The sequence below is a fragment of the Hippoglossus hippoglossus genome, chromosome 21 (assembly GCF_009819705.1).
Source record: "Hippoglossus hippoglossus isolate fHipHip1 chromosome 21, fHipHip1.pri, whole genome shotgun sequence".
NCBI lineage: Eukaryota > Metazoa > Chordata > Actinopteri > Pleuronectiformes > Pleuronectidae > Hippoglossus > Hippoglossus hippoglossus.
Window position 1 is genome coordinate 512,548 of NC_047171.1, and position 23,554 is coordinate 536,101.

General features: G+C 44.9%; 1 protein-coding gene across 6 annotated transcripts in view; it reads left to right on the forward strand.

Moving 5' to 3' along the window:
* ttn.2 (titin, tandem duplicate 2) overlaps positions 1-23,554 on the forward strand; it is a 186,791-nt gene that overhangs the window by 34,716 nt on the left and 128,521 nt on the right. For all 6 annotated transcript variants that reach the window (XM_034573338.1, XM_034573339.1, XM_034573341.1 and 3 more), the window contains exons 41-61: positions 9,872-10,150; positions 10,410-10,973; positions 11,201-11,482; positions 11,571-11,849; positions 11,932-12,213; positions 12,331-12,609; positions 12,893-13,180; positions 13,286-13,564; positions 13,668-13,949; positions 14,311-14,589; positions 14,680-14,958; positions 15,620-15,898; positions 15,989-16,276; positions 16,356-16,634; positions 17,181-17,462; positions 18,017-18,295; positions 18,380-18,658; positions 18,747-19,025; positions 19,111-19,398; positions 19,482-19,760; positions 20,042-20,323. In XM_034573338.1, the coding sequence (XP_034429229.1) occupies positions 9,872-10,150; positions 10,410-10,973; positions 11,201-11,482; positions 11,571-11,849; positions 11,932-12,213; positions 12,331-12,609; positions 12,893-13,180; positions 13,286-13,564; positions 13,668-13,949; positions 14,311-14,589; positions 14,680-14,958; positions 15,620-15,898; positions 15,989-16,276; positions 16,356-16,634; positions 17,181-17,462; positions 18,017-18,295; positions 18,380-18,658; positions 18,747-19,025; positions 19,111-19,398; positions 19,482-19,760; positions 20,042-20,323 (6,186 nt within the window). The remainder of the gene's footprint in view (positions 1-9,871; positions 10,151-10,409; positions 10,974-11,200; positions 11,483-11,570; positions 11,850-11,931; positions 12,214-12,330; positions 12,610-12,892; positions 13,181-13,285; positions 13,565-13,667; positions 13,950-14,310; positions 14,590-14,679; positions 14,959-15,619; positions 15,899-15,988; positions 16,277-16,355; positions 16,635-17,180; positions 17,463-18,016; positions 18,296-18,379; positions 18,659-18,746; positions 19,026-19,110; positions 19,399-19,481; positions 19,761-20,041; positions 20,324-23,554) is intronic.

Consider the following 23,554-nt stretch of genomic DNA (forward strand, 5'->3'; position numbering starts at 1 on the left):
GGTGGGGAAGCTCTCAAGGATGATGGTTTTACAGAGGATGTTAAGAAACCTGCTGTATTCCATAAAGCTGCCTTTAATAATGCTGACGCTCCATTAGAGATAACAGCCAAAGCCCCAAGATCCAGACCTGGTGTCTCTCGAGAGCCTCAGACGATATCTGGCTGTGGTCTGCAGGCTTCTGCCGCTGTGATAAACATTTCTCAGATTAAACAAGCTTTTGAGTCAGACTCTCCAGTTGCATTAATGACTCCCGAGGAGCAGAGAAGAGAAACACTTTTCCCTGAGGAGTTTATACCTGCAGTCGCAATCTCCCTTGACCAGCAGGAAACATTCTTTGCACCTAAAACTGACTCCATACCTGCAGAAGGTAGTAATAGGTTTGCTGCTGATATAGCAGAAGATCGTTGTCCTCTCAAAGCTGTGCCTGATCGACAAGAACCAGATTTCACTCATCCAGTAGCATCCAAAGCTGCCTCTTCCAAGATCCTCCAGCCCACCTCCTCCCTGGAGGAAGACAGGGAGATGTGTGTGATATCAGGTGAAACCGAAGAGGAAGAATTGATTGCAGCAAGGCATTGTGCTGTTAAACAGTTTGTAGAGGAGGTGCAGCAGTCTCCAGAACTGGTCAGGCCAACACCACAGAAACCTGTTTGTGTTCCCGTACAGTGGGAGACGGTAACAGAGGAAACCATTCGTACGTTTGACAGAACTAGCAGCTTCATTCCTTTCCAGTCTGAAAAAGTTCCTGCCGTTAAACCCAAAAGAATTTCCGAATCTCTTAAAGTGGAGAGACAAAGTGTAGCAACACGGTCTCCCTCTAGTCACAGTGAAGCTGAAGCTGTGAGTGGGGATGGTGTTGTGGTGGAATTGACCGAAGAGGAACAACAAGAAGTTAAAAGAATCAATGAGGGATATGTTCTAATGCCTGTGGTGAAGCATGCGAGTGAGGACGTTGAACTTGTCAGTGAGAAGTTCATTTCCATCCCAGAACCCTCGATTGACAGTGGTGTGTTCCTCAGTATGACGGACTCTCAGGCCGGTGCAACAGAAGTGGTAGAAGAAATGGTGGCTGGAGACGTAGTTGAACCTCATGTGAAGGCAGAACCTGAACCTCTTCTTTTCGAGTTCAGAGAAGACCGCAGAGTTGAAGCATTCATTCTGCCTGTGGTTGATGCTGGACAGGAAAGAGGTAGTTCAGACAAGACCCTTGCAGCTGATGCTGGGGGAGCAGCTGTAGCTGTTGGCTCCATGGAGGAAGAGGAGGTAACGTTTGGTGCCGTGTATAACTACTACAATCCTCCAACAGACTGGGGAAGGCCACTTTCCCCTGAGTCTGAGATGTCTATAGAGGTTGGCAGCAATGCGAGCGAAGAGATGGTCGAGGTCGCTGAGAGGTTCTACACTCCAGGCTCATCCACTGAGGTCTCGCAGCCACTTTTAGAGTCCTTCCACACTCCCCAGTCTCCCATGTCCTTCCATACGGCCAGTTCTGACACACTAGGTGGGTTTATGACCCCCCAGGAGTTTCCCTTCTCCCCCGCCGAACAGAAAAGACCCTCAACTGGAGGCTCCAGTGAGAGGTTCTTCTCACCACTTCAATTCCTGACATCTCCCACTGAAGATGGCATTGAAACAACAACTATTGGAATAAATGTGAATGAGAATCAGTTCCTCACCAGAGGGAGAGGGTCTTTAGGTCTAGTGACGCTCCAGGAAAAAGTCCAGGGAATCCCTCCTGCCTTCCTTAAACCTCTCATGAAGAAAAAAGTGTTTGAAAATGAGTCGCTAATGTTTTGTGCTGAGGTGTTCGGCCTCCCTTCCCCTGAGGTAAAGTGGTTCTGCAACAAATCCCAACTGGAGGCAGGTGAAAGAGTTAAAATGGAGAGAGATGGTGATAGTATCTCGCTAACAATTCATAAAGTCACTAAAGCAGACCAGGGGGAGTATATCTGCGAGGCTGTAAACTATGTCGGGGAAGCCAGAAGTGTTGCTTTAGTAGTCGTCGTATCACAGGAAGTGAGGTTTATGCCGGCGCCACCTGCTGTCACTCATCAACATGTGATGGAGTTTGACGTGGAGGAAAATGACTCCTCTCGTTCTACGTCTCCTCAGGAGATTCTGCTCGAGGTTGAATTGGATGAAAATCAGGTGAAAGATTTTGAGAGACAGATTAAGATCATCACCATTCCTGAGTATACAGCGGACAACAAGAGCATGATTATATCGCTCGATGTGTTACCGAGTATTTACGAGGAGGGAGCTGTAGACTTTGTCACGCAGGAGCACGATGATCTGAAAATTGCCTTTGAGGTCACAGAGATGCCTCCGAGGTTCATCAATCCCATCTGTGACATGGAAACACCAGAAGGAACCACAGTCGTGTTTGAGTGTTCACTGATGGGAATTCCCTCTCCCATTGTGTCCTGGTTCAAAGGTGACCAAAAGATCCCTCACAATAACAAAACATACTTTCACTCATCCGATGGAGACAACCACTTCCTGAAGATCTGTAAAGTGTCGTCACAGGATAGTGGCGTGTACACTTGCAGAGCAATTAACGTAGTTGGGGAGACTCTGTGCCGTGCCTCACTAGTGGTGATCAATGCCAAGGTTTTCTCTGGAAAGACCAGGGGCAGGGAGCTGACCGCCGTGTCGCTCGGAAGTGCAATAGTCCAGCCGCAGAAGTTCGATCTGATGGTTGGCAACACGTCGTTTGATGGTGAACAGGTGTCAGAAATTGAGCTTGAGTTTGAGTTTGAGCCAGAGGCCGATGAGTCGCAGCGGTCGGTCAGGCTCGTGGCCAACACCGACAACGAGACGAGCGAACAGGGAGAGAAATATGTCAGTATCAATTTCGATGTATTTGCTGAGCCAGCAAAAGATGATAAGATTGAGTTTAAAGGGAAGTCGTCAGATATGTGCAGCTTCCAGTTCCAGGTGACTGAGACGGCCCCTGCATGTATCATCCCACTGACCGGCGTCACAGCAGCGTTAGGGACCCCCGTTATCCTCCAGTGTCTGGTTAGTGGTAAACCAAGCCCCACAGCCGAGTGGTACAAAGACGGAGACAGAGTCACAGACAGCAGGTGCATAGTCCAGGAAAAAACCGCAGGACATTTCAACCTGCTCCTCACCAACGTGACCCAGAGCGATGCAGGCGAGTATAAGTGCATCTTCCAGAACTCAGCCGGCTGCGCTGAAACCACAGCGCTGCTCAAGGTGTTTTAGAGGTTGGAGGTTAGAGGCTGGTTGTTCAAAGAAAAACTTCAAGTTGATTTGTTGTGTAACTTTATTACAGGTTGTTTTTTTCACATTGTACCAAGATTAAGAAAATAAAATGTGACCAAGAATCCACAACAAATGACTTTACTTGAAAAGTGACACAAAAGACTAAATTAAGCAGAAAATAGTTTCCCTTATTTTCTGTTTGCGACAGGTTTGCTGTATTTTTACCATTGATACATAACTTTTAATCCTTTGGGTTAAATTATTCAGTGATTATCTTTGTTCTAGTCTCTAACTAATTTTATTTGTGAAAGAAGAATTGACTTGATGAGAGGATGACAGCTGAAGTTCCCTTTGGGAATCCAGCCTGTCGTCATGTGTTCGTCACAGTGTCTGTGATGAAGAAAACTAAATTCTATTTACATTTTTATTAATTTATTGGAAGTCTTGTAAAACATCAGTTTTGTTTTAATATTTGGTAGAAAATCAGTTTTAATATTTGTTTTGTTTTCTGGTAACATTTTAAAATCAAGCTGCTTTAACTCTGTAACTAAACATGATGGAATAATGTCTTTACAAGGAAAATGTTACAGACCTGTTTTTAACATTAGCTACAGATGTTGATCACATCAGTGAATTTAACGTCTGTAAATCGGAAAATAAAACGTGTGTGAAGCAAATATCTTTACACAAAGTAATGAGAAAAAGATTATTTGATCAATCCGCAGAGAAAATAGAATATGACAATTCAAAATGGTCCAGTTCAGTGAAACATTTAAGTTCATGTAAGTTATTATTTTCCTCCTGGAGAAACTGAAAAAATGTCAAATAAAATATTATTATGATAATTCAAAACATGATAAATATTTGGTGTCAGCTCAGTAAAGTTACTAAGTAAAAAAGTTGACAAAACAATACAATAATTCTGAAATCATCATTTTAAGCAGTCACACTATCAAAAGTAAATCTGGAAGCTCATGAATATGTTCATATTGCAAAAATGATTCAGTTGGGATTTAATCACTTTGTTTTGGGCTTTTGTTTTTGAGTTTTCTCTTTGGGAAAATTATTTTTTAATTCTTAAAGGAAGTTATTTCACATTAGAGTAAGCTGATTGATACGTAATTCTTCAAATTGATAATACTGTGAAACTTATCAAATTTAGATGTAAGTTTTGATGTTTTGTAAATAAATGTAATTTTAGGGGTGGATGAGTAGAATGTGTCAGAGGAAAAGTTAAATAAGATCTTGCATTAATAGAAATTTGTGGATTATTTGTACAGACATAATGTTGGTTTGTCTCAAGTGTTTGTATAATAAAATATTTGATGATGTAATGTTGGAGTATGAACTTGTTTTTTTTATATTTCTAATAATTAGCTGAGGTTCAAATTCTCAAATTTACGGACAAAATGCAGGTGTCAAAAAGCGAATGCATGTTGAGATCATGTGATTTGTATCTAAACCAGTGGGGAGGACAGGTGTTGGAGTCCAACAGCTTCATGGTTATTGTTTAACCTTCAAAGTTTAATGGACTGGATGTTTATTTATGTGTAACAAATGTTCATCAGCATATAAGAACGTACCAGCTATTTATTTATTTCTGCTTGAGATTAAAATGGTTATTTGGTCTATTTAGCCTTTAACCCTTAACCCTTACTTATACTATTATCATTAATAATAATATTAATAATAATAGTATAAGTAAATCATCATTGAGTTTCAAATCAAACAAAAAAATGTGATTCTTACATTACTTGTCAAGTATTTTTAATTTGTCACACTTAGCTTAAAGCAGGGTTGTCCTTTTTTAATCACTTAGTCGATACATTTATTTGTTTTGTTAGTAAACTCAGAGTTTTCATGTTTATCATTTTATGTGTAATTTTGTTTGGAAACGTGTTTATTGTAAAAATCTAAATTAACATTCACAAATGTGTTTATTTTATTTAACTTAAAATCCTTTGACTTTAGTCGACTAAGAATCTTAGCAGGGAAGGACAACCCGGATATTTCTGAATTCATTGATATCACAGTATTGTTGTTGTGGATATTGTTTTCAGTCTTGCTCAATATTTCCTGACAGAACGTCGTAGCACCACCATCACCACCGTGGAGGACCAAGAGGAAACCTTCCGCACTGGTGTCCAGTTACCCCAGAAAACCAAAACACTTGAACTCAAACCAGAATCCAAACGTTACTCTTCCTCTTTAGAGAAGAAAAAAGAAAAGCCAGTTTTCCTAAGCCAGCTCTCTCCAACCGCTGTGACCTCTGGGGAAACTGCCAGGTTCAGCCTCAGAGTGTCTGGCTTCCCCAAGCCAACAGTGCAGTGGTCTCATAATGGGAAAGTCATTCAGAGTTCTTCTGTTTACAAAGTGATAGAGGAGAGGGAGGAGTTCACATTAATCATAACTAAGGTCACATCTGAGTATGAGGGCGAGTACTCCTGCACTGCCACCAACAGGTTTGGTCAGACAACATGCACCACATACCTCGAAGTGAAAAAGCCTGATGTTAGTCAAGCAGAGAAATGGGTAGAGAAGATGTTTAAGGTCACAGGTCAACCTCCCACGTTTACAGTTCAGATTCAACCTGTCAGATGCTCAGAAGGAGGAGAGGTTTACTTTAATTACAAGGCCAGCGGTGATCCAGCACCTGATGTGAAGTGGTTCAAAGGTGCTTTCCAGATCCAGCCCAGTAGAAACTGTGTCATTACAGCCAACCCAGATGGATCTGGTTTTATCAATCTTAAAAGCATCAAACAGCAAGACAGCGGGTTGTATTCCTGCAGAGCCTCCAACCTGTTTGGGGAAGCGACTTGTAGTGCCGAGCTGGTTGTTTTCAGAGAATCAGTCTCTGTTTCCAACAAACAGGAGCAGCTGACCGTTGTGCAGAAGAAAGGTTATAAGGTGTCAGTGACAGAGCAGGCGACTGAGTCTCGCTTGTACCAGGTCAGCCTCCCAGGTCAGGACAGAGCCAGATCTGATCAGATGGTTTACACCATCGGCACTGAAGACCGGCAGATCATTCCCAGTGAGCAAGTGAGCTCCCTTAGAGAGCTGGATATCTCTGCTGCCACTGTTCATCGTGAGCAGCTGACCCACCAGGCAGCAGTGCTTCAGGCTCATGAGATGGAGGAGAGGGTGTCTGTTGTTCCCACCCACCCACCTCTGGTCTCAGTTGTTCCTGCAAAACAGCTTCATATGGCAACTTTTACCACGTCTGTCGAAGAGAGTCAGGACCTCACAGAGCAGCACTGTGACCGCATTCAAAGCCCCGAGGTCATTGAGCTTCAGGCGGCTAGAGAAAAAATGTCAAAGGTTATGACAGCTGTTGCTGAAGAGCTCAACCCACTCTCTACGGTTAGCACAGAGCCTCTGGCTGACAGGAAGTCTGCTTCGATAAGACCCACGTCAGAACCAAAACACCTAGTTAGTGGGCATCAAGTCCAGTCCCAACTATCTATCCTGAAAGAGCAGTCACAGGACATCCCCAAACCACAGCAAGAGAAGGGTTACAAGGTGAAGGAAGGTGTTAAGATTTTATACTCGGCCCAGTCTGCAGAAAAACAAGTTCTTGCAGAAGGCCACACATCTGAACTAGCAACAGCAGATTCTGCTTTGAAATCTTCCATTAGCAAAGAACAGCACAGACCTGTCTTGGCTTCAGTCAGCAAGTCTAAACAGACTCTTTCCAAGGAGACTGAGTTCTCCATCCAGAGACCGGCTGTGGAGTCAGCCTATCTTTGTAAGGATGAGATCGTGAAAGCAGCTCTAACGGCTGAAGAGAAGCAAATGCTTCAGGCGGAGTCTACTCAGCAGCTGCCGAGTCTGTCCAGTGCCACGTCCATTCACTCTCAGATAGAAGGGGAGCAGTTGTTGCATCTGCAGGTTATCACAGACCAGGACCTCCTTCCATCTGAGGAGAGCTTCACCTGTGAGAAACCAGCACCAGAGCAGGCAGGAACCAGGAAGAGTCCTACTTTGCTGCACACTGTTAGTCAGGATGAGCAGAGGACATTAGTTTGTGAGGATGCATCAGAGTTTGAGGCCAAGGCCAGCACTACGACCATTCAGCCGCAGAAAGAGGGTCCTACTTTGCTGCATCTCCATTCAGCTCAACCCCTGGAGGCGCTGCCCAAAGAGGGCATTCTCATAACAGACAAGCCCAACCAGCAGGTGGCAGCACAGAAACAAGAAAAGATAAGAAGCCATGCAGCCATTTCAGAAGAGAGAAAGGCGCTCACGGCAAATTACCACACAGAGCTGGATTTGTCTGTGACTGGAGTTCAGTCTCAGCTTCGAACTGAGCCCAGACCTCAGAACATCCTGCAGCTTTCCTACCAGCCCCTTCAGCTGCCAAAAGAGATGCCGGTCACCGCTGACGTCAAGCCGCAGCGGGCTTTAGTGCAGAAGGAGGATCGCTGGAACGTGATGCATGTAACCAGTGTGGCAGACTGTCATGCCTTAGAGGAGGGTCACACAGAGCGTCTTACAGCGGTGGATAAACTCACCTGCCATATGGCTCTAGAGCCCAAACTTCCCACTGAGCCTATCCAGATTGAGGAGAAGGAGATCTCCACTGAGAGCAGTGTCTTTCTAGAGGCAGCAGAACAGGACTTTGCTGTTCAGATCCAGGAGGGTCAGTCAGTCAGGCAGTCAATAGTGATGGATGAGAAGCAAGTACTGATGGGTGAGATCTCTCAGGAGATCACCAAGTCTCAGTCCAGTAAAGTTACTGTCACCACTCAGCCAAAACTGTCCCTCATGGCGTCAGAATCAAAAGACAGCCCAGCCTTTCCCAAAGAGATGACCTTTGTAATTCAGATCCCAAAACCATCCAGTCTGAAAACACAGCGTCAGCTCAGAGATGCCCTGCAGTCTGCTGTGGCCAGGGACCAGCCTGTGTTACTGGCTGATGTCGTAGACAGGTTACAGGCTGTAGAAGTACAGGAAGTCAAGGTCCAAAGACAGCCCAAACGGGCCATGTTCACATACCTTATCACCACAACAGGGGCCCCCATGGAGATCACTGTGGCTTTTGAGGGTGAATACCCTCAGATAGCTGACCTCAGAACTGAACTCCAGGCAGCTTTCCATTCCATCGTGTACCAGGAAGCCCATGTTCTTACTTCAGACCAGCCGGGCACGATGCAGCTAGACAAACCTCAGAGAGCCCAGGTCTCCTCGGCTACCTCTAAGCAAATGTTGTCGTCCATGGTCGAGATGGTGAGCGTGGCAGAGAGTACAGTGGATTTCAGTGCTGTTAAATCTCAGAGTGCTGCACTCAGGACAGAGTCTAAAAGGGCAGTTGAATGTGCTGCAGCTGAGCAGCAGGTTGTGGTGCAGGAGTCCAAGGCAGCAAAGATGGAACAGATCATCTCATCCCAGATCAAAGTTTCCACTGAGGCTCACATGGCTTTTGAGCAGTCAGTACAGGTTTCAAGACAGGAAGTGAGGTCAGTGGAGCTGAAAGGCAGAGAAAAAGATGTAGGTGCAGCAATTCTTACCACTGCTCTTCCTCCCACCATCGCCCCCACTGAACAGGTGGTAGATGTCAGCATCCAGAAGGAGCACAGGGAGGAGATCTTTAAAGAAGAGATCACAGTGCCCAGGCCAGAACAGAGAGAATGCCCCATAATAGTCGCCTTCCTCGGAGACCTATCGATTGAAGAAGACAGTGAAGTGACATTTAGCACCACCATTAAGTATGTTACAAAGGTGAACTGGTTTTTAAATGGACAGTTGGTGAAATCTGGCAAAGAGTTCAAGTGTTCCAAAGATCACGATACATACACACTGGTTATCAACAAAGTTGTGAAGGAGAGGCATCAAGGAGAATATGTATGTGAGGCCGAGAACGAAGCCGGCAGGACGACAACGTCTTCAAGACTCACTGTGGTGTCAAGAGGTTTGACGAAAGGAAACATTTACTTTCCATTCATTTACTCATTCATCCATTTTCTCTGAGAACAACTAATCATCACACCAACTGGTTCATTCAAGACCTTTGTCTCCACATACAACGCTGCATTTGTCACTTGGTCTATTTTCATTTCATAGCTCAGCATGAGCACCACCAGTGGGTCAGTGGGTGGTACTAACTCACCATGTCTTGTTTGTTCCACATCATTTTATGGTCAGTACTTGCCTAAAGACCAGAACCATCACAGCCATGCAGGTTTAGCTTCAGACAATAAGCATCTTGCTTCAATGGTTGTTGTGATCGTGGTCTTCAGGCAGACTTCACGGTCTGTCATGGTCACTGTGGCATGTCAGTGACTTCAGGTTCCTGTTTTGAACCCTTGTTGTGTGACCATCCCTTTGGTTCATTCTCTTTACATCTGCACTTCCTCTCTGCATGCTTTCAGGGCTTCAACTTGACATTGCTTCATCTTCCACAAATCCTTTGTTTTTCCTCCCTTTAGCTTGAACCCTAGCCCCACAATCCCCCAACATCTTCTTCCTGACAGCTTTTGAAACCGTGGGGCTAATGTTCTTGCTAATTTTCTCCTCCACAGTCCCACTTCCCTCCCACCATCGTGTACATTTCACCATTTATGTTCCTGATCAGTCCGTTTTTTTCACCTGTTTCATAGATTCCTTTACTAACATTCACCGTTTCATTTGTCTGTGTGTGCCTTAGTGCCACCGGTCTTTAGGCTGAAAATCTCATCTCTGGAGATAAACGTTGGCGGACTCGCCAAGCTGGAATGTGAGGTCGAGGATGCTCCGAGTGTGACCTTCAAATGGTACAAGTCTGCGGTTGAGATCAGACAGAGCGAGAAGTATCGAATCATCAGCAGCTACAGCAGCTCCTCTCTGGAGCTCCTGAACCCAGTGAAGGCCGACAGTGGTGAATACAGCTGCAAGGCTTCCAACCAGCATGGCACTGACGGCTGCACCGCCTCGCTCATTGTCACCGGTAAGACCCCAGAGGGACCTTTTTTCAAACATCACTTTACGCATGTGTGTTTCAGAGAGAGAGAGAATTATATACACATTTGCGTGTGAAAAACTGAATCTGGTGTCATGTTTGATTTGATAATGTTAACGATAAAATGTTCTCATGTGTAAACGTTGATCAACAAGTTGGCATCGCACACTTTGGCTTGTTTTTATGTGATTCTTTTCCACTTTTCAAAATTTATTCCAATTTCTTTATGTCTACCTGCTCTCCATAGAAATGTACCCGCCGGTATTTGTTTCAAAACCAGACCCAATGATTTTATATGTGGGCAAACAAGCGATGTTCCAGTGCTCGCTCACTGGATCCTCGCCCATGGAAGTTGTCTGGCACAAGGACAACATAGCCATCTCCTCCGAGGGGAACTATGTCACGAAATGTGAAAAGAACAAATATTCCCTTAACATTAAGAGTCTTGAGCTGACCGATCAGGGAGTGTACCTGTGCAAGGCCTCCAACAGTGTCGGCACGGCGACCTTCACCACAGAACTCAAGGTTATCAACAAGCCTCGCTTTGTTAAGACCTTTGAGCCAGTGTCAGCCGCTGTCAATGACCCACTGAGGCTGGAGTGTCAGGTGGACGAGGACACTGGTGTGACCGTCACCTGGACCAGGGACGGCAAAAAGGTTCACCAGAGCATTGAGTCTAAACTGTCCTTTGAGGACAAGGTGGCTGTTCTTGAGATACCCAAGTCCAAAGTGAAGGACTCTGGGAAATATGTGTGCACAGCCACTAATGAGGCTGGGAGCTCGTCCTGTGAGGCTGTGGTGACAGTTCAAGGTAAGATCTTCAAAGTGATCTTTCCGTTAGCTTCCGTTAGCTTCTATATGAAAACATATAGAGCTCTGTATGAGCTGGTGGGTTGTTGCTGATACTAACACTATGCACTGCTGTCTTCTTGCCTTTTCTTTTGCATCTCGTTCAGATTCTTCTGTCATGGTTATTTAGGTTTTTTACGTCTCTTTGTCTAAAAATCTTGGTGTTTTTCAACTAAATACTCTTTTCAGAGCCTCCGAACTTTGTCAAGAAAATGGAGTCTAAGTTAACCTGGAAACAGGGTATAGCTGCACGCTTACAGTGCACTGTGAAAGGATCGCCCGAACTTCACATCCACTGGTTCTGGAATGAGAGAGAGCTTAGTGATGGAGAGAAACATAAAATCTCTTTTAAGACCGGAGTTGCCACTTTGGAGATACTGAACCTCGTGGTCACAGACAGTGGAAGTTACACCTGTGAGGTGTCAAATAACGCTGGCAGCGAGAACTGCAACACCCTCATAGCTGTGAAAGGTTTGTCTAATCTCAGATTTACTTTACACTCATTGTTCAGTTCAGAAAATCTTTGGTATTAACTACAAACACTTTATCTGGCACCCAGAGCCACCAAGCATTAGAAAAGAGCTTCGGACAGTGGAGGCGGTGAAGGGAGCCGCTGCACAGCTGGAGTGTGAGATCAAAGGGACGGCGCCTTTTGAAATCAGCTGGTTCAAAAATAAGAAAACCATCACCAGCGATCAGAAATATAAAATCATCTCTCAGGATTCCTTGTCAAGGCTGGAGATCCACACATTTGAGAGTGCAGATGTTGGAGATTATCAGTGTGTCATATCTAACGATGTGGGGAAAGTCACCTCAAAGGCTTTAGCTAAACTTAAAGGTTAGTAAGAGTTTTATTAAACTGGGACTGAGGTTCAATCTTGTGCTTTAGATTCAGTTTTAACTAATCATGTGTTTTCCAGAACCACCAACCTTCTCAAAGAGGGTTGAGAGCGCCACAGCAGTACTGGGAAATACAGTAAAACTACAGGGAACCATTAAAGGCTCTGCACCCATCACTGTTAAATGGATGAAAGACTCTGAAATACTCAGAGATGATGATCCAAATATCAAGTCGGTGTTTGAGAACAATGTCGCGAGCTTGTTGATAACAACAGTGGCCATCAGTCATGGCGGCAAGTATTCGTGCCAAGCCGAGAATGAGGCGGGGCAACAAAAAAGCGAAGCCACGTTGACCGTGCAAGGTCAGATGACATTTGATGATGAGATACTTGTAGAGATTTTAGTTTCAGATTTGATTCTATAGATTCTTGTGTCTTCACTCTTATATCTCAATAACAAACGGGTTTGTCTTGTCCCAGAACCTGCAAGAATCATAGAACCTGCCGAGTCCATTAGTGTGACCGCAGGAGATTCCGCCACATTGGAGTGCACGCTCTCTGGAAGCCCAGAGCTCAAAGTGAAGTGGTTTAAAGACGGGAAGGAGATGATCAGTGGCCGTAAATATAAGATGACTCTGAAGGACAAAGTCGCCACCATGAAGATTCTTACGGCAGAAAAAGGCGACACTTCAGAGTACAAGATGGAGGTGTCGAATAAGGTCGGGAAAGACCAGTGCACATGTTCCGTCACTGTCTTAGGTCAGTTTTGGGTCTCTGCTTTTATTTATAATACCTATGCAGTTTTATAATTAAATAAGATTAGTTCAAAATCTATATTTATTGATTAGGTTTGTAAAAAACTTAATCAAACTGTATTCACGTCTTTTTGAGACATTCGTCAAGTCAATGTCTTCAAACTGAAACGTTGCAATAACTTTGATAAAATAGTGTATTTGTGAGTGTGGGTTTCATCTCAGTGCTGCTTCTTAAAAACAGAATGAAACTGTATTAACATATGAGATACTCTTTCTTCAACAACCAGATCGGATAATGCCTCCAACTTTCACCAAGACCCTGAAAAGAGTCGATGGTAACGTTGGTAATGACATCTCCATGGAGTGTAAGGTGTCCGGGTCCCAACCAATGACCATATCTTGGTTCAAAGACGACCAGGAGGTCATGTCTGGGTCCAAATTCCAGCCTGAATTCAAAGACAGCTCTGTGACACTGAGAATAACTCAACTGGAGAAATCTGATTCTGGAGTTTACAAATGCAGAGCCACCAACTCAGCCGGCTTTAAAGAAACCAGCGGCACGCTCTATGTCAAAGGTTACCAATGCTTGGCTAATGTTGTTCTTCAATTTGTTGTGTATAATCCTTGAATTATTTCATGCTAATGTGAAATTTACATTTTGTTTTGTTAACGGCCCGCAGAGCCCCCTGTGTTCACTTTGAAACCAGACAACCAGGATGTTGTTCCAGGAACCACAGTTTCCTTCAAAGCAGCCTTCACTGGAACAGCTCCTCTGGCGGTGAAGTGGTTCACAGAGGAGAAAGAGATTTTCACTGGAGGCACATGTTTCATAAAGAAAGATGCTTCTTCAAGCTCATTGGCGCTTCACTCAGTGAAACCCAGTGATTCTGCTAAATACACATGTCAAGTATCCAACGACGCCGGAAAGGTGGACTGCACCGCGGTGCTGTTTGTGAAAGGTGCCTGTCGTCTGTGTCTCTATATTCTCGAGTGTCATCAACACGTCTTTTGATACGAACGTTATGTCTTCATCCGATAACGAGTGTTGACCTCTTCTCTCAGAACCCCCCGTCTTTGTGCAGAAGCTTCAGACAACCAAGCTGGTTACCAGCGGGGACTCGTCCAGGCTGGAGTGTAAAGTGACGGGCAGCCCCGTGATCACGTTCAAGTGGTTCAAAGATGAAATGGAGATCAGCTCCAGTCATAAATACACAATGACCATGACTGACTTAGTGGCATCTCTGGAAATGGCTGCCTGCACAGTCGAGGATAGTGGAGATTATGTGTGTGTAGCGTCCAGCGAGGCAGGAAGTGACCGTTGCAGCAGCACGGTCACAGTCAAAGGTTGGTTTAGTTCAGGTCTAAAGATTCTTCTGCTGTTGCTTCAACTCCTTTGATTTAAGTTTTCAGTGAATCACAAGGTCAGGAAATTAAGACTTTTATTGTGACACTGAAGATATTTTTCTTTTCTTTTGTTGTAAAGACAAATCAGTGAAGTTGTCACACTGCCCTGGTGACCAGTGAGGTATAGCCTCTCTGTAGAGTTAAAACTGAATGTGTTATATGTCATTAGAGCTATAGAAGTAATTCAGAAAACAAATCTTTTCATTTTCTCAATATAACTCAAGTCAATTATTTGTATTCATCATCTTCATGTCATACCCGTGTAGTCCAGTGTCCTCACACCTCTGTGGTTTCCTTCTAGAACCACCGTTGTTTGTTCGTACCTTGGAGCCCAAAGATGTGGTGAAAGGTTCTGAAATGATACTGGAAAGCCAGGTCTCTGGTTCTGCCCCTTTCTCAGTGTCGTTTTATAAGAATACTAAGCCCATTCGAAACGATAAGAGACACAGGATCACTGTGAAAGATGACCTGGTGGCGTTGCAGGTCCTGGCAGTCGAGACAGGAGACGTTGGTTCGTACCAATGTGTTGTTGAGAATGAGGTGGGGAGGACATCCTGTGATTGTCAAGTTACGCTCAAAGGTTGGTTCAGAAGGATTTATAAAGTCTGAGTTAACAAGGTTAACATTTTACAAAGACGGCAATAACATGAATGTGAATCTTTTCTCGTAGAACCACCATCATTTGTGCAAAAGCTGGAGAACCTCAGTTTGTTGGTGGGGAACACGGTTTCTTTGAGGTGCACTCTGAAGGGCTCAGAGCCCATGACTGTGTCCTGGCTTAAAGACAACCATGAGCTCAAAGAGGCTGAATATATTCAGATTACATATGAGAACAACACCGCTCTGCTGCACATCACCAGCTTACAGAGCAAACATGGAGGCAAATACACCTGCCAGGCACAGAACCAGGCCGGCAGCCAGACGTGCTCCGCTGTGTTGACCGTCAAAGGTTGGTTAGATACTGTGAAGCTGTAAAATTATTCAGTTTGAGTGTGTTCAGGGGATCTTTATCAACTCATGAAGTTAAGTCATTTTAAAGTGAACCAGCCGGGTGTTTCAGAGGTAAACTGAAGGAGGTTCCATTCTATTCTTTATTGGCACCTGCCAATCATTTCCATCTAATTAACACATGTGTCATACTGTACATGCACATGACAAGAATAAGTTAAAGCTCGACTTCCTTTACTTTTCATCCTCCAGGGAATTTGTCATTGGTCCCTTTCATGAGAGTCATCCTCTGTCAAATCATAGTTTTCACACCATCACAGATATTAAGGACATTTTCAGGCTGATTTGATCACATGATTCCCCCAAAAAGTTCAAACTGTGTCAGGCCATATCTCCCTTAATGACAATAATCATCTCGTGAGCATATCAGCACCGACTTGATGTCTTTGACGGTACGGCCCACAGACGTGAGGATCTGACACCAAATGACCCACGTGATGGATTTACCTCTGAGCATTTACTGGAAATAACTATTTAAATGTTCTGACCTTTTGAGTTGATAAAGCCCAAATGGATCTTCACTTCAGTTTGTTACTTTCATCAGCTCTTGGCTCATCGCTCCGTTAATGATTCTTTGCTGACTGTTGTGTTTGACGTCTCAGAACCAGCTCAGGTCACAGAGGAGGTGAAGTCTATCAGTGTGACTCAGGGGGATCCAGCCACGCTCGAGGCCAGATTCTCAGGCACAAAACCCCTGAAGGCCCGATGGCTGAAAGCTGGAAAAGAGATGACGTCAGGCCAGCGATTTAAAGTTCAGAGCACGGACACCAGCTCTGTGCTCAAGATTATAAAAACCGAGAAAAGTGACAGTGGTGAATACGCCTTCGAGGTTTCAAATGACGTCGGCCAAAGTTCTTGCGAAGCCACGCTCACTGTTCTTGGTCAGTTGTTTATGTGAAAGCTAATATTTGTTTATTTTCATTTTACTTGGAACATTGTTTCTCACCTCTTTTGTCTTTTACCAATGTTAGATCAAATAATTCCACCGTCTTTCACAAGAAAACTGAAGCAGACAGAAGGAATCAAAGGATCATTTGCTCATCTGGAATGTCTTGTGTCTGGCTCGCTGCCAATAACCATCCAGTGGTACAAAGACAAGAATGAGATCCAGACTGATGACAAACAAAAATGCACGTTCTTTGAGAATGTTGCTTTTCTGGAAATCTCTAATCTTGATGCTAAAGATAGCGGCAGCTACACCTGCATTGCCAAAAACAAAGCAGGAACGGTCCAGTGCTCTGGGATCTTATTTGTTAAAGGTTTGTTTTTGTAGTAAAGACACAAAACGAACCGTTGGAAGATCTGTAGATTTCACTAGGTTTGTTCTTTCTCTTCCAGAACCTCCGTGTATTCTTGAAAAGCCTGAGTCCATGAACGTGTTGCCGGGCTCAAAGGTCCAGTTTAACGTTCTGCTCTCTGGCACGCCGCCACTAACCATCAAATGGTTCAAAAACAAGAAGGAGATTTTGTCCAGTGCCGGCTGCTCCGTGACCAAAGACAACACCTGCAGCTCATTGGAGCTTTTCTTTGCTAAAACCTCAGATTCTGGAGAATATGTGTGTGAGATACAGAACGACGTCGGCTCCACTTCATGTCAGACGACACTCTTTGTCAAAGGTCAATGGTCTTTGTGTGACACTGAGTTAATAAGTATGTTTCCATCCATATGTTCTTATGTGCTTTAGTGCATCTTGAATTTAAATGAGTGTCTTTCCTTTGGCGTCACACTGATCCTCCACTTCTTGATAGAGCATGAATTTCAAACTCTTGAACGTGCTCATAGGACTTAATCAGAGACGGACTCGATTTCCTCCAGACCTCCAGTCTTCTCCGTTTAGTCTGATCCAAAGTATCTGGTGTGAAAGGTTCCTCTGACCACAGTCCAGACTAGGGACCAACATTTAATCTGACCAAAAGAAGTGGTCTGGATCAAACTGAACCATGGTACGGTTCGTTAACAGAGTGAAAACACTTTGTAGAAATACAATGATCCAGAGAATCAAAGAAACATGAAAGCAGCAAGAGGTTCTGGAAACACTCTGATGTGTTTAAAGTCTGAGAAACATTTGGATGGAAACTTAAACACTTTCAACTTTATAGAGATCAAAGATTTTCTCATCATCTTTCTCACGGTGACATCAATCATCTTATTTTATACTCTAGAGCCTCCTACGTTTGTCCGGACTCCGGCCCGTGTGTCTGTGGTCCGTCTCGGTCAGAGTAAAGTCTTTGAGTGTCATGTGGCCGGCACACCTGAGATAGACATCTGCTGGTTCAAGGAAGGTTCGGAGATCATCCCCAGTGATCGGTTCAAGATCACCTTCACTAACTCTGTGGCCGCTCTGGAAGTCTGTGGGCCTGAGAGCAGAGACAGTGGGATTTACTACTGTGAGGCTCGTAATGAGGCCGGCAGCGAGAGCTGCAGCATGGAGCTCAAGGTCAAAGGTCAGTTGTGTCAGAGGACATGATGATCATTGCACAGTGTTTAAAGAATAAAGGATTTAAAGCAGAGGTTTCCCAAAAAAAACCCTAGGAGGCCGTCTTTCCTACATTGTGCACTTCATTTCAGTTTTTAGTTTTAAAGGAAACATATGATGTATTTTTCATCTAGTGTGTAAGTTTGAATCTGCAATTGGAACCAGCTGACCAATCAGAGCGAGCTAAAACAAAGTGATTGCGACAGAGGCTGAAAAGAGACAATCTGAGAAAACCCATGTTTTCTGAACATTTCACAGTTCAACCTGAAGATGAATGGAATATGTAAAGTTTACGGAATTTTAAAGATTATTTCAACTTGAGAACTACAACTTAAAACAAGTGAATCCTGTATATACTGGCAACCTAACCATCGTAATGGATACCATTATAGTGGACATTTGTCTTAGATTTATTTCTATGGGAAACCTCTAGAAAGAAATGTAAAGAAAAGTCTGGTTCATAATATATTAAGAAATGAAGGAAGTGAGTAAAGTCCGGTGACTGTTTTTCTCTCATCTCAGAACCGCCATCATTCGTTAGAGAGCTGACTCCAGTCGAAGTAGTGAAAGGCTCCAGTGCCTGTTTTGAGAGTCAGGTTTCTGGGACGGGTCCATTTGAAATCTCGTGGCACAAAGATGCAAAGGAGATCAAACCCAGCGCCAAACATGGCTTCTCACAGATGAACGGCACTGTGGGTCTAGAGGTGCACAAATGTGAAGCTGTTGATGTGGGTGAATATCACTGTACTGTTGCTAACGAGGTGGGCAGCTGTACCTGTAAGACAACGCTAAAGCTCAAAGGTCGGTCCGATCACAGATCACATTTTTATCTTTTGAGGTGATGATTGATTGTTTAATTAACATTTCACTGGTTTTCTCGAATAGAACCACCAACATTTACCAGGAGGATTGAGAACAGCGCCACTGTCTTGGGTAAAATGGCAGAGTTTCAGTGTGTCGTGCAGGGTTCTCCGACTCTCTCTGTACAATGGCAGAAAGATGAGAGCTGGATTTTGGAAGATCCAAAGATTGAGAGAACATTTGAGAACAATGTGGCCACTCTTAGGATTCCTGCCTGTGAGGCCACTCACAGTGGGAGATACACCTGTCAGGTGGTCAACGAGGCTGGGCAGGATAGATGCTTTGCTGCCCTCACAGTGCAAGGTACACCTTAACTGATCACCAATGTTTACATGGTCCTAATGTGTCGCTCAGACGCTAAATGAATGTTTGACTTTCCTTTGCCTTGTAGAGCCTCCTCAGATCACAGAGAAACCAGAGGTGATAAAGGTCACAGCTGGAGATCCAGTCAGTCTGGACTGTAAAGTAACAGGTTCCCCTGAGCTCAAAGTGAAATGGATGAAAGATGGTAAAGAGCTTCAGTCCATCAGGCAGCATAAACTGAGCTTTGAGAACAACACGAGTAGCTTAAAGCTTCAGTCGGCTCACAAAGAGGACGAAGGAGAATACTTCTTCCAGGTGTCGAACCACATCAGTACCTGCTCCTGCAAAGTCCGAGTGATCGTACTAGGTCGGTGTAAAAATCGTACAATACCTGAGGTACATTTAGACACGTTGAACACAGTGTAATTATTAACCTTCTCTCTTGGGAACAGAGCAAGTAATTCCTCCAAGCTTCATCAAACCGCTGGTAGACATGCAAGAGATCCTGGGCTCCTTTGTTCAGATATGTTGCAAAATCTCCGGCTCCCTCCCGATCTGCGTAGAGTGGCAGAAAGACGGGGCCAAAATCTCCAGTGGTGTAAAACACAAACTCATTCAGCAGGACAACGCTGTGTCTATCGAGATCGAGCAGCTGGAGAGATCCGACGCAGGATCTTACTCTTGTAAACTGACCAATCCAGCAGGAAGCTGTCAGAGCAGTGCCTCGCTCTTGGTCAAAGGTTAGAACGTGATCTCCAGTGTGATTGGTCATTTAACCAAAATGTGACTGTCTCTTCACCCTGCTCCGTCTCGTTTTCTTCAGAACCTCCCAGCTTCACGACACTGCCCGAGTCCCAGGCAGCTCTACCCAACTCCACTGTACGCTTTAAAAGCTCTTTTAAAGGAACTCCTCCGTTCACTGTGAAATGGTTCAAAGACGACTCGGAGCTCATGACCGGGCCCACGTGTTTCACTGGGCTGGAGGCGACGTGTTGCTTCTTAGAGCTCTATTCAGTGGGTGTCGCCCAGAGTGGAGTGTACTGCTGTCAAGTCAGTAACGACGCTGGCTCTATACAGTGTAGTGCCGACCTGACAGTCAAAGGTTGGATTCTCGTCTTTTAATTCAATTCTTGTGGCTGTTTTCATTTCATCCGCTTCACTGGATAAAACCAGTGATTCTGTCACGTTTTCTCAGCTTCGCAGAACGTTCATGTTTTGATTAGAAGCTATTTTGCCGCTGAAGCTTTTCAACAACTATTTGTTCCATTTGTGTTGCGTTTGTATTTGACACAACCATCCTACGTCTGCTGCTAACCCATCATTGTCAGCTGACATCCTGCCTGTCACAACAGCAGCTAACATGTCTGTACTTTGGCATTACAGAACCACCTGAGTTTGTGCTGAAGCTCCCTGCCACTAAGTTTGTGAAGCAGAGCGATTCCCTCCGCCTGGAGTGTAAAGTCAGTGGCACAGCTCCTCTGAAAGTGACCTGGTACAAACACGACACCAAGGTCACAGACGGGGGCAACTTCAGGACATCGTTTGTTGACTCAGTCTCAGTCCTGGAACTGCTGTCCGCCAGCTTTGATGATGATGGAGTTTACACCTGTGAAGCTCAGAATGATGCTGGCAGTGTGAGCTGCAGCAGCACACTTACTGTTAAAGGTCAGCCTCCCTGATTCATAATGGTCATTTATTCATGACTCTGATGCACCGGCTGTGTCAGTCGGTTCTTGTGTTATTGCTTAAAGCTGATGTCCGTAACATTTTGAAAGGCTCCATCGTTAAAGACCTCGACTCGAGAGATTTTTTGCAAACTTTGTCTTTGCAAAATCAGTGCAAGAGTAACAACATATGACGATACATACTTTTCGACAACACCTCAGCAATTTTAGCTGTAGAACCATTGTCCTTTTTTACAGCTCCAAGAAACCCCACAGGCCCCGCCCTTGTTTCGTCATCCTTCCACAACTCCACAATCTTATCTAGAGTTAAGATCCCAACTACAACATCTAAACATCATTTCCTCATTATTTCAACATCTTATCCCCAAAACCCTGGCAGCTGTTAGCTGTAGTTCCATCAAACATCCACAAGTCAGCCATCTGGGGCTGTTGTCCCAACATCACAAATAAATCCATCATCTTATTAAAACCATCAGATAAAGATCAGCTGTCCGTACTGTACTTCTAACAAATCAAGTTTTCTTTTTTAGCTGAATTTCAAACTTCCTTCCACAACAACTCCAACATCTCAGACATCTCTTCCACACTCGGCCATCTGTGCTGAAGTGTGAAGATCATTAACTATAGTTTACTATGTCGTCTGTAATATCAACAAATGCTCACAAGACTGTCGACTGTTCCTTCAAACCCAAAATCAATTCTGTCATCTTAGCTCTCATCCCAACCATCTTCCACAACACCTTAGCTCTCATCCCAACCATCTTCCACAACACCTTAGCTCTCGTCCCAACCATCTGCCACAACATCTTAGCTCTCGTCCCAACCATCTTCCACAACATCTTAGCTCTCATCCCAACCATCTTCCACAACACCTTAGCTCTCGTCCCAACCATCTTCCACAACATCTTAGCTCTCGTCCCAACCATCTGCCACAACATCTTAGCTCTCGTCCCAACCATCTGCCACAACATCTTAGCTCTCGTCCCAACCATCTTCCACAACATCTTAGCTCTCGTCCCAACCATCTTCAACAACATCTTAGCTCTCGTCCCAACCATCTTCCACAACATCTTAGCTCTCGTCCCAACCATCTGCCACAACATCTTAGCTCTCGTCCCAACCATCTTCCACAACATCTTAGCTCTCGTCCCAACCATCTTCAACAACATCTTAGCTCTCGTCCCAACCATCTTCAACAACATCTTAGCTCTCGTCCCAACCATCTTCAACAACATCTTAGCTCTCGTCCCAACCATCTTCCACAACACCTTAGCTCTCGTCCCAAACATCTGCCACAACATCTTAGCTCTCGTCCCAACCATCTTCAACAACATCTTAGCTCTCGTCCCAACCATCTTCCACAACATCTTAGCTCTCGTCCCAAACATCTTCAACAACATCTTAGCTCTCGTCCCAACCATCTTCCACAACATCTTAGCTCTCGTCCCAACCATCTTCAACAACACCTTAGCTCTCGTCCCAACCATCTTCAACAACACCTTAGCTCTCGTCCCATCCATCTTCCACAACACCTTAGCTCTCGTCCCAACCATCTTCCACAACACCTTAGCTCTCGTCCCAACCATCTTCCACAACATCTTAGCTCTCGTCCCATCCATCTTCCACAACACCTTAGCTCTCGTCCCAACCATCTTCCACAACATCTTAGCTCTCGTCCCAACCATCTCCCACAACATCTTAGCTCTCGTCCCAACCATCTTCCACAACATCTTAGCTCTCGTCCCAACCATCTTCCACAACATCTTAGCTCTCGTCCCAACCATCTTCCACAACACCTTAGCTCTCGTCCCAACCATCTTCCACAACATCTTAGCTCTCGTCCCAACCATCTTCCACAACATCTTAGCTCTCGTCCCAACCATCTTCCACAACATCTTAGCTCTCATCCCAACCATCTTCCACAACATCTTAGCTCTCGTCCCATCCATCTTCCACAACATCTTAGCTCTCGTCCCAACCATCTTCAACAACACCTTAGCTCTCGTCCCATCCATCTTCCACAACACCTTAGCTCTCGTCCCAACCATCTTCCACAACACCTTAGCTCTCGTCCCAAACATCTGCCACAACATCTTAGCTCTCGTCCCATCCATCTTCCACAACACCTTAGCTCTCGTCCCAACCATCTTCCACAACACCTTAGCTCTCGTCCCAAACATCTGCCACAACATCTTAGCTCTCGTCCCAACCATCTTCCACAACATCTTAGCTCTCGTCCCATCCATCTTCCACAACATCTTAGCTCTCGTCCCAACCATCTTCAACAACACCTTAGCTCTCGTCCCATCCATCTTCCACAACACCTTAGCTCTCGTCCCAACCATCTTCCACAACACCTTAGCTCTCGTCCCAAACATCTGCCACAACATCTTAGCTCTCGTCCCATCCATCTTCCACAACACCTTAGCTCTCGTCCCAACCATCTTCCACAACACCTTAGCTCTCGTCCCAAACATCTGCCACAACATCTTAGCTCTCGTCCCAACCATCTTCCACAACATCTTAGCTCTCGTCCCATCCATCTTCCACAACATCTTAGCTCTCGTCCCAACCATCTTCAACAACACCTTAGCTCTCGTCCCATCCATCTTCCACAACACCTTAGCTCTCGTCCCAACCATCTTCCACAACACCTTAGCTCTCGTCCCAAACATCTGCCACAACATCTTAGCTCTCGTCCCAACCATCTTCCACAACACCTTAGCTCTCGTCCCAACCATCTTCCACAACATCTTAGCTCTCGTCCCAACCATCTTCCACAACACCTTAGCTCTCGTCCCAACCATCTTCCACAACATCTTAGCTCTCGTCCCAACCATCTTCCACAACATCTTAGCTCTCGTCCCAACCATCTTCCACAACATCTTAGCTCTCGTCCCAACCATCTTCCACAACATCTTAGCTCTCGTCCCAACCATCTTCCACAACATCTTAGCTCTCGTCCCAACCATCTTCCACAACATCTTAGCTCTCGTCCCAAACATCTGCCACAACATCTTAGCTCTCGTCCCAACCATCTTCCACAACATCTTAGCTCTCGTCCCAACCATCTTCCACAACATCTTAGCTCTCGTCCCAACCATCTTCCACAACATCTTAGCTCTCGTCCCAACCATCTTCCACAACATCTTAGCTCTCGTCCCAACCATCTTCCACAACATCTTAGCTCTCGTCCCAACCATCTTCCACA